We start from the raw sequence: 10,903 nt of genomic DNA, 5'->3' as shown, positions 1-10,903 counted from the left end.
CTCACTGTGCTGTTGACGGTGTTGACCAAGCCGCCTACTGTGCTGTTGAGGGTGTTGACCAAGCCGCCTACTGTGCTGTTGACGGTGTTGACCAAGCCGCCTACTGTGCTGTTGATGGTGTTGACCAAGCCACCAACAACGCCCGTGGGGTTGCTGAGGGTGCCATTGGTGAGGCCGCCCACCGTGCTGTTGACAGTGTTGACAAGGCCGCTGGTCAGGTTTGTGAGGCCAGTACCGCCAATGATGTCCCCCACGGTGCCAAGCAAACCATCGACCACGCCGCCCACAGCGGTGGTCAAGTTGGTGACAGGCGCTAGCGTGTTGTTGGTGCCGGTGAGGCTCCCAACAACGCCGCCGACCGTGTTGGTGACATTGTTGAGGAGAGTAGTGGTCGCATTTGTGGTGGTGCCGCCCAACACTGTGTCGACAATGCCGCCGACGCCGCCTGTGACTGCCCCTACAGTGCCACTAAGTGTTCCAGTGAGTCCGCCAAGGAGCTGCAGAAGCTCGCGGCCGGCGGCGTCGTTCGACGAACGCTCAGCAGCACCAGTAGCTGCCGGTGCACTGAGCAGGAGCACCAGGAGCGCCGCCAGGGCGGCAACGCCTGCTGGCAGGCGAGGACGCGCCATGATGACGGTTGTGGAGGATGTGCGGCTGCCAACCTGTGGAGGCGAGTTTGGTGGTAAGAAGGGGAAGGGATGACGGAAGAGGATTTCAGAGAGAGGGGCGGCGGCGCGAGGCAAGCCAACCGGTGTGGTGAGGAGTTGCTGCAGGGCAAGCATCTGTCCTGACGTTGAGGCCCATCACCACCCTGCTGACCTACCAGGCTTTGTTACCTCCAGCCCAGAAACAGATGTGCCGCACTGCTGCTGGGTGGCAAGGGGTGTGCACAAGCACGCTGTTAGTAACCCCGCACACAAGCACAAGCTGACACCGACCACGACATCACTGGGGTGCAGGGGCCGCGTGCGCGAGACATTCATTCGGAATGTCAGTTCAACCCACCTAGGCAAGATGCCGTTCGCTAGTAAGTCACCGAGGGGCACTGGGTTCGTGATAATGAGTTCAACGGAGAAAGCTTGGCGCGGATCCAAAAGCTTCCGTGGTACATCACTCAAAGCGATAGTAATTTGCGGGGTTCGCACACTGAGAAAGCCAGCGGGAATTGTTTGCCTGAATCTCCAGCGGCAGGGGACCGGCCTACGCGTGGCTGACGTCGGAGGTGGTCGGCGCGAGGGAGGGAGGGTGGGAGGCGACGCTATAATTCTAGACGCACTTTGTCTTCAATTAGCACCAATCCAGGCCGCACCACCTTGGCTTGTGACTGCGGTGGCACAGTCCACATGACTGCATGGTGGATAGGGCCTAGGAGTGATGACCCCCAACAGCTGGCAAGCCCACCAGCTGCTGTTCAACGCGGCATCAGGCGCATGAGTTGCAATAAATCCATCCTGGCCTTGCTGATGTCATCAGGCAAGAGCAGCTGCTGCAGTGTGTTTTGGGTGAGGCAATACACTGTGTAGGAGGATTGCGCCGTCAGGCGGGCCTCCAGGAAGGCTGGCCCGGAAGATCTGTGATGCCATCAGCTGCACGCGCACTGACGATGGGAGGCCTCTGCTGCTGCTGACCAGCCATGAGGCATTTGATTGTACAGCAGCAGCAGAGAGGAGGAAAATGCACGTTGAGGGTTCCTTGTTGCAGTAGGAAACTTTGGCCCAAACCCTTGTGACGACTGGTGAGGCAAACCTGGCGCACTGCCAAACAACGCCAGCAAATGGTATGTGAGTGGCAGCTTACTGGATCTCCCGGCCCACACGCCGTTCTGGCCTGCACACCAGCGCAGCACTCCGCATGATGCGTTTCGTCAGCGAAAGGGGGGATAATTACAAAGTTGTGCAAGTGACACAGCACATGTGTTCCAAGGACAGGAAGTAAAATGGCAGTATCTGCTGCCATCATTGAAGTGCCGAATGCGGCTAGCAGCTTGTAGCTGGCACACCAGCTACCTGCTAGGTGCTGCTCTTGCAGCAGCGCCCTTGGCTGCTGGCCAGCGGGTGCAAACAAAATGCGTCCAGTGCCCTTGCATGTCTGGCCAATGCGTGGACTTGCAGACCATGCAGTGTGTTCACAATTTGATGGACGAACTTAAGGGGTGCCAGAATTTAGTGGTAAGCCGCCAGTGTTGACCCACATCAATTTGCTTGTGCAATTGCCACCTCGCTACCGTTATTGCCATATGCAACCATGATGTTTGTTGAACAACAGTGAAGAATGCAGCTTGTATGCTAGACGGCAGCTTTTTCTTGGGTCACTTTGTTTGGCTTGTGCTGTGGAATCAGGACATTCATGAGCACACTCCACACAGCATCCCTTGCTGCTGGCCAGCCGCCACACGCTGTCGGCCACAATGAGGGCCGCTAGGCAGCCCTGATGGGTGCGCACCACCTCGAGCTTTGGGCTGCCCTTGGTTTGATATGGAGGATGTGTGAAGGGGCTGGCACAAGATCAGGGCAGGGTGAGCCGAGAGGGTACGGGCTGAAACAAACAGAAGGGGGCCAGGGGAAGAATGGGGGGGAGTTGGGTAGTGTCGCTCATGCAGTGTTTGTTGAGGCGGGCTGCTGCATGGCCGAGCATGTCGGCCTACTGGAACAGGTGGTGCAGCCGGGGTTTTCCAGCTTATTGGGCCACAGCAGGCGGTGATGATCGCAAGGCACCCCATCATGTTCGTGCCCACAACCTGCTGCCTTGTCAGGTGGCCAGCAGCCCACTACCCACCCAGCCACCCCGCTACCTACCCCACAATTGAGCTGCATAACGCCAGGATTGATATGCCTTGCCCACCTTAATTAAAAACGATTCCGGCAGAGTGGAGGCGTCAACTGCGCTCTGCTCCTCAGCAGCATGTCTACTGCAACTGGGTTACTGGTAGGGGTGGGGTCCTGGGGGCAGGGGTGATCATTTGGGACCACTTGCGAGCGCATGGGGTTAGCTCTGGATAACAAAAGCGGATGGGGTTGGCGAATAACCAAAAAGTTGAAGGATGGACGGGAAGGAGCACCCGCGGTCTGCAGCGCAGTCCAGCGCCGACGTGCTCCCGAAACTGCTACCGCTGCAGCGCCCTGTGGATGGCACAAATGAATTCATCTAGGACCCCGCATACTGCATGCGGTCAGCCACACGGCTGTAGCCGCCTCTCTCTCTCTCCGGCCCCGCCAGCGGCTTGGGTCCAAGCAGTCCCAAGGATAAATTCCTGCAAGCGCGAGACACAGTGAGGCCGCCCCTCACCAAACAGCGCCTGGTGCCTGGATGCTCGCCCTGACCTCAACAACGCAATGGCTGTCGCTCCGTCCCCTCATCCTTGCTCATTCCCTCCACAACGCGTTCGAAAGCAAACTTGAAGCAGAAACACATTCACTACACAGCTGGGCTATGCCCTCACTCACCCACCCAACCACCAACCTGAAAATCTGCGTCAGAATATGTGAGGTCCTCTGCGTGCGGCCAGCCCCCGCCTCGTCCTCCCGACGGCCACCTGGTCTGGCTTTCCTCGTTATCCACTGCCAATGCGCCATCAATATAAGAGGGCAGCGGCCAAACACCTCCAGCTGCCGGCACAGAGGCGCATCAGCCCTGCAAATATGAGCTGGCAGGTGGGGGTGTCGAACGCCATAACAACACCAAACACGGGCAGCAAGCCGTCCAGTAGTCAGATTCAATTCAGCCAGCTCAAAGAAGTAATCTGTAGCGCGTCATCATGATAAATCAGCACATCCCTGTATGTCAGCCGTTCACATCGCCGGCGGTTGGGATGAGCGCAAGGCAAGGCATACACAGAGAGCTTGGCAGCAGGTAGGGGACTCAAGGCGCACAGGTGCGTACCTCCTGCCACCCCAGATGCAACCCCCTCCTCAACCGCAGCGGTGTGTGCTGGCAGCCCTGCCTCGATTGTGGATGCACGAGCCTCGGAGCAAAAGCTTATCATGTGGTACTTCGCCCCCTGGCGCAAACTGCACAGCTGCCCCCATGCCTTGTTCCCGCCGCTGCTGGCATGCAGCGAGTGCCGCGGCCGCTGCGCTGCTGGTTTGGAGGTTGTGGACACATGTTCAGCAGGCGGCTGCGAGCAGATACTGGAGCGGACTGCTGCCAGGTTGCTTTGCTGGCGCTCTGCTGCAGCTGAGCAGCGGCTACGTTGGCAGCAGTGTGTCGCTCATCCAGGGACGGCAGCATCCCGTCACTGAGCCGCTTACACCTATCATATGATTTGTTTGTCTACATCTACATGAGTGAGGCGCGGCCGGCGGATCATCAGATCGTGTGCAGCCGGTCTCCGCTTGAACTGTATCAAATCGTTATGATATACAGTACAGTCGGCTGTGTCCGACGAAACGTTCAAGTGGCTAAACGATACTGTACTCAGAGATGCGCTGCGATGTTGTATAAACACTGTTGGCTTCACACCCAAGCAGAGGTGGTGCACATACGCCATCGTCCCACCTTCACCTCAGGACCCTGGCCTGGTGCGCCGCTAACACCATGCCTCCGCCCTGTGGTTGACCCACTGGACGCAGGCGCACCGCGCAAACGCCCCCGTCAATACAGGCGCTCGCCGTGTAGATCGCACTTCCAAGCACACTTGTGTAGCCTGAGTGGGAAAAATGTCCTGCACTCTTTTGCGATTATTCATGCAGGCGCAGCACACCAGGCTCAATCCTTCGGTATCCATTGTGCACTGACCCAGTGCAGGTCCAGGGTAGAGCAGTCATGATTCGTGCGGTGCGTGTACATTCCTCCTCGGGACGACCCAAAAAGACACCACAAGCCAAATGGCTTACTTCACAACCCAAGAACATCCATAGGCAGCGATGTTTTTGTTAGTTCCGACCTTTTCATGAAATACTTCAATCCAATTTTTCTACCGATGCATGCAATGGTCACATGCACACACACGCATGCGCACACGCGCGCATACACTCACATACACATTTATACCATTGTTGGAGTTTGTGTTACTCATCGGCGTCAGGCGCCCGCTAAGGCTGTGAGGGTTTAATTGCCTGCCCGAGCAGTATGCCACCTGAAGAATTCGTTGAAAAGAGATAAGGACACACATGGCAAAGTGTGCGTGTGGGGTGCCAGCCCATTGTTGCAACTGCGGTTGCTGCAGCCAAAGTGATGGCTGTGCTCGCGAGTTGACCACCACTGGTGAATGCACAGGCATTATTGAAGAGACCCAGCAGGTGAAGTTTGCTGCTCAGGTTCCAGTCTGCTGCCGCCGTTTGGCAGCAACAGGAGTTGGGACCATCAAGCATGCACAATGATGACAAAGGCAAGTGCTGCACTACCTTCAGATAGACAGTCTGCCGACGCGCCAGCAGCCCAGGGCACCTCGGCTGTGTGTGTGAGAAAAAATGTTTGTGTGTGTGCATGTGTGTGCGCGTGAAAGTGGGCGCACCAACAGGGTGGAATCATTCCAGACGCGCGCACAAAGCCACGTGCCTACACCCTTCAAGCACATCGTCCACAGGAAGAACCACTGCGCGAGCCAGTAAGTGGCCTTGTGAAGGCTGTGCCAGCCGCAGCAGCCGATCAGCACAGCTCATTGGCCTCTGAGCACCAGTGGGACAAACAATTCGCGTGCGCTGTGGAACACCGCGGCAGTGCCTTGGACAGACTGGCCGCAAAGCGTTCCTCATGTGACTGCCAGTGAGTCACAATCTGTTCAGGTTGCTGCACAAATCGGGGCCGGCGTGTGCTGCGAGCTCGCACAGGTGGCACCACATGAGTCCAAAAAGACTAGGAATTGCGGCATTGAGTCTGCAGAAACCGGGCGCAAAGGCACCAAAACAACAACGAATACTTGTCTGCCTTTCACCCCTCGTGAAGGAGCCAACAGCACTGCCCCAGCTTCCAGCCAGCCGAAGGCGCCGCACACTAGTGAACCAGCCAATTGAGCTTGATAGGCTGCCAAGTCTTGCCTGGCTTCGCAGACCCACTGTGCTGCAAGCGCGCAACAGCACCAGGTACACTGCGCGTGCTCAGCAGGTTGGTTCACAGAGTTCCGCAGCGCAGTCTGCTGATTGTGCTGAACCCGGCACAGTACGTTTGACTGTGCCGAGCCCGGCACCGTACGATTGGCTGTGCCGAACCCAGGCTGGGGGACACCACCGCCGGGACTGCATGCCCATGCGTCCCGTGGACAAGCGGCCTCCGCCCAGTCCACTTCTGGTTGCAAGTCGATTGCCAGCACATAATCGCTGGCAAACTGTCACTGGCAATCACGGGATGCACTGCTGGCCGGCGATGACATCAACAGCGCTCAGCAGGAACACCGGCTTGCGGCCAGTCGACTTGCACACGCAGCCGGAGTCAAAGTCTGGGTTGGTGACCTGAAAGTTGCCAGTGACCAAGGGACTGACAACCGTGCCAGCTGCATTGACACTGTTGCACGAGGAAAGCTGGGAGAACCTGGGGGAGGTAACAGAGACACAGTACGCGGGTTAGAGCAGCAACCTAGCTTTTTTTTGGATTGACTGTATACAGGTTGATGACAGGTTGATGACAGGGCAAATTGTGTGCCTTACTGTGTCTGTGTCAAGAGGGAGCGAGGGGCAAAGTCCGCCAAGCCGGCCTCAAGCCAGCATTGTGTCCAAAACCATCACCCCACTAACCTGCTGTTGGTGCACGTGACGACAATATTCTGACCACGGCCAATGACATAACGGGGGGCCGACTCGTAGGCCAGGTTCAGGGTGCCGTTGCTGCAGCTGACGGTGGCGGCGCCCACAGTCTGGAATTTGTTGGTGCACCTCAGGGGGTTGCTCTTGGTTGGCTTGGGCAAGCACACGTTGCTGACAAAACCAATGCTGACGGGGTAGTTGGCCGCGATGTGGTTTACGGCAACCTTGGGCAGCTTTGTTGACCTGCAGAGTCGGCCAGAGGAAGGGTGCATGGGGAGGGAAGGTCAGGCAAAGAGGCCAGAGCATAGCGATCGGCAGCCATCATGCGCCTGTCTGCCGCCCCCTTACCCGGGGCTGTTCGTTCCTGCAAGGGCGTGATCATTACTGCTGGACACCCGTGCTAGAGTAGGCCCGTATCAAAACCCAAACCCATCCAACAGCTGGGCAAGGGCGGGACGGGCGGCTACGTGCGTGCGCCACGCACATCTCGGACTGGACGAACTCGCGGACATTGGCACATCTGCACGTCGTGGGCTTGAAGCGGCCGAGGCTGGTGAACTTCTTGCCGACATTGATCCTCCTGCAGGTGGACGCAGTGCCAGTCGCGGGCTCCCTCTGCTTCGGGCTCACGCAGCACGACTGAAAAGTGGCCTGGCGGACCCTCTGCAGCAGGCGGCGACCCTGGGCAGCCTCCGACGAGGTGTCCGCAGTGTTGGCGTCGAAGAAGGGTGTGACCCTGCTCGTACTTGAGCGCACGAAGGTGTAGCCACCGACTGTCTGGCCGCTGACGATGCAGCGCTTGGTGCGCAGTGTCTCGGGGAGGCATTGGCTGTTGACTGTTGCGCAGCCATCCACCACACGCAGCCTGCTGAACACAGTGCCGTTGCACAGTGATGCAAAGAGCGTCGAGGCGCAGATGTTGGCGAGGGGCTGCGCGGCGCCAACGGAGGCGGGTGAGTTCACGCCTGCGAGCAGGGTGGCGATGGGCCCGGTGGTGGCGGCGCCGACGGTGGTGGACATGGTGACCAGGATCTTGCCGCTATCCTGCAGGTGTCAAGAACATGGGAGGAATGAGGTTGGCGGTTGAGCTGAGGGTGTACAATTGCTATTCAAAGCCTTTGCTTGAATGGGCTACGCATGCTACTCCGTGCAGCATCATGCAGTTCTTGCTTCAGGGTCTCGCCTTCAACCAGCACAGTCCTTGAAAGCCAAGGACACACACAACCACACAAGGCCTCCAAAAGCAGCACGTGCTGCTTGCGCACTCCATGTGCCCATGCGGTCCAAATCCATCACCCTGCTGCGCCCCAATGCCGTAGGAGCCCCCCCAAAGCACAGAAGAGTAGGCACGGATCGCCCCAGTGCCCCTTGTATGCAACGTTTTCAGTCAGGCCACAGTCCTTTGGGCGTGCTCACCACCAAGTCGCACTTCACAAAAGATGTCTGGACGCTGCTGATGTTCTGCACAGTGCTCAGCCTGGCCACCGCAGCGTTTGAAATCTCCGACAGCCCAGGTGCAGGGTCGGGGCACACGCCATTGGCACCGCTGCCGTCGGCGGGGGTGAGCAGCAGGAAGGTGTTGAAAACCTGGCTGACACCTGCGCCCGCAGGCTGGATTCCGGGGACGATGAGGGTGCCCGTGGCTGTGGCGGTGAACAACGAGACGCCGTCGCTGATGGTGTAGGTGAAGGTTGAGTTGCCAGAGAAGCCCCTGGGTGTTGGCAAGGGGGCGGAGGTGGCAATCGAAGTGAGGTCAGATCAAAGGACTGTGTACTGCACTCAGGCCTCCTGGCTGGCTGAGCAGTCGAAGCATGCTGATGCCAGAAGCAGAGAGGGCGCAAATTGTGAGATGAAGCTTCCTTGCTGGACACACTGCTCGACCAGCCAGCACACACAAACCTCCAGCTCCAGCTCGGGCCGCAGCTGCCCCAGATCCCAGGTATACTCACGGGACAAACTTTAGGGTGACCTGGCCGTCGGGCGCCACAGTGACGTTTCCGGTGTTGCTGGTGACAACGAGCTTTGCGCCTGCGCTGGTGCTCACATCATTTGCCAGCACTCCAGGGGCTGGGATCACACAGTCGGTGCCCAGGGGGCACGTGAAAACGTCGTCCACAGCCGTGGGGACGGGGGGTGCAGGGCCAGTGATGGACAGCACCACATTGAGAGTCCTGAGAGATGCCAGATCGGTGATGGTCACTGGGAAGGAGACATTGCCAGCAAATGAGCTGCGACAGGAGTAAGGGCCAGGTGGGCAGGTGTTTCAAGGCGATTAAAGGTAGCACAGGAGGAGAGGCGATTGAAAGGAGGAGTTGCAATGGGTTCGAACACCTCTGAGGGCCAGAGTTATCAGAGGCTGGCAGACACCACCACAGATGCACGCGAGGCACGCAGGCCACAAGCCGGGCCCCTGGCACTCCTTGATTTGCCGTTGCTGCGCCTGTGCGTGCGCGCAGATTGCAGCACATCAGCCTGTGAGCGCAAGGATGTTCCCTCTCACATGGGCGGGATGTAGGTGAGCGAGCCATCAGACTTAACGTCTAGCACGCCGATAGCCGGGCTGGTCCTGCCAGCAGCCACCAGGAACAGGGGCAGCTTGTTGGGGTTAATAAAGAGGCTCAGGAGGCCCGGTGCGGCTACCCTGCAGACGCCGTTGCGCGGGCAGATGTAGAACCCGTCCACGCCGCTTGACACAGTGGCTGCAAAATGGGGGGTGTTGCAGCAGAGAGCACAGCCATTTGTTCTGTTGGTTGCGTGTGTGGCAGTTGGTGGATCATAGCCTGCAACACCACCTCATGCACCCAACCAACACTTGTGTGGACACAATACGGCGGTCAGGGCCTAAGACACCACATGACCTCAGAAGCTCAAAGCTGACTGCGGCGCCCACCATTAATCGTCTGGTTGCAAGTCGGGCCAGTGAAGCCGGTGGGGCAGCTGCACTTGTTGGTGTTGACGCAGATACCACCATTCTGGCATGTTACATTGCAGACTGCGTACAGCGAGAGACAGGTCGCCAGGAGAGGGTTGTCAAATCACAACTGTCTTGAAAGAAACTTGCTTCATGACATCGCATCAGAGCCTGCAAGAGACTACACAACAGCAACTATATATGTCCCACCTGCTGCCCACCCACTCCAATCATTCAGTCTAAGTTGTCAGCAAATTCTGCACTTCCCCTAAAACACCCCTGCACACTCGCCTGGTATGGGGCCCTCGCAAGTCGGCCCAGTGAAGCCAGTGCCATCGCAGTTGCACGTGTTGTTTCCGACGCACACGCCCAAGTTCTTGCACAGTCCCGGGCTGCAGACTGCGCGCCGTGCATCATGTCAGGAGGCAGTGGATGGGATTGTACGCTGCAGCAACGCTACCAACTACGAGGGGCACACGCTGTCAGGCAGCCTGGCCCAGCTGCTGATCTGTACGGCTAGCAAGGCAGTGCCCACCAGCAGGCGTAGTGCACGTTGGGCCGGTGAATCCAGTGCCGGAGCAATCACACGTGTTTGGGGCCACGCAGCGGCCTCCGTTTTGACATGTTTGGTTGCACACTGTGAAGGCACAGAGCAAGCAGGCAGGGACGGGGCAGGGACGCACGGACAGTTGCGTTGATTGGAGAGTGTGAGGCAAACGCGATATTGAAGACAGCGGTGCAGCGACTGTCACAACCATGCAGCGCAGGTTTGCAGCCTGATGGTGCCAAAAGCACTTGCCCAAGTTTATGTCTTTTTGCAAGCCAGGGACGTGCAGGCATGAGCTGTATTAGCAAGCTGCATGCGCACAAGGTGTCAAACCAAGTGCTGGCATGCCTGAGTCATCAAGAGCTGCTGCTGGCTTGACGCACAAAACCACAAGCAACTTGCTAATCCGCAGAGGTTGAAGAGGAAAATCTACCTGGAATCGTGTTGCACGTTGCACCAGTAAAACCAGTGCCAGCGCAGTCGCATGTATTCCCCACGCAGAGGCCTCCATTGAGACACGTCAGATTGCAAGCTGCTGTTGTGGGGGGTGGCACATGAAGGCTGGAGGTCAACAGGCAGGCATCAAGCGGGGATTTCACTACCAACGCCTGCCTCGTTATCCCTTCACCTAGATTATGCCCTCTCTACAGGCTACACACAGGCACCATGCGCCTTGATCACACGTCTCACTCAACCCTGCACTGGGTCAAATATACCTGTGCCATTGCCACCCGTCGTGCCATTGCCGTCCGTCGTGCCGTTGCCGCC

The 10,903-nt window shown here is 58.1% G+C and overlaps 2 protein-coding genes across 2 annotated transcripts; both read right to left on the bottom strand.

Annotated features, from left to right (window-relative positions):
- Window positions 1–17: 17 nt before the first annotated feature.
- Window positions 18–629, bottom strand: MNEG_9628 (hypothetical protein; the record flags this gene model as incomplete). The annotated part of the gene is made up of 1 exon (XM_014041901.1): window positions 18–629. A coding segment is annotated over one exon (612 nt), but the record flags the coding sequence as incomplete, so codon positions are not given.
- A 5,646-nt stretch (window positions 630–6,275) lies between these two features.
- On the bottom strand, window positions 6,276–9,822 carry MNEG_9627 (hypothetical protein; the record flags this gene model as incomplete). Its single annotated transcript, XM_014041900.1, has 8 exons — window positions 6,276–6,465; window positions 6,669–6,920; window positions 7,162–7,721; window positions 8,094–8,388; window positions 8,627–8,905; window positions 9,178–9,376; window positions 9,568–9,649; window positions 9,799–9,822. 8 exons carry the CDS (start codon window positions 9,820–9,822, stop codon window positions 6,276–6,278), a joined length of 1,881 nt encoding a protein of 626 aa, XP_013897354.1.
- Between the last annotated feature and the right edge of the window lie 1,081 nt (window positions 9,823–10,903).

The sequence above is a fragment of the Monoraphidium neglectum genome, assembly GCF_000611645.1.
Source record: "Monoraphidium neglectum strain SAG 48.87 unplaced genomic scaffold scaffold02002, whole genome shotgun sequence".
NCBI classification, from domain to species: domain Eukaryota; kingdom Viridiplantae; phylum Chlorophyta; class Chlorophyceae; order Sphaeropleales; family Selenastraceae; genus Monoraphidium; species Monoraphidium neglectum.
Note: the sequence above shows the minus strand (reverse complement) of the source record. Positions and strands in the feature narration are given on the sequence as shown.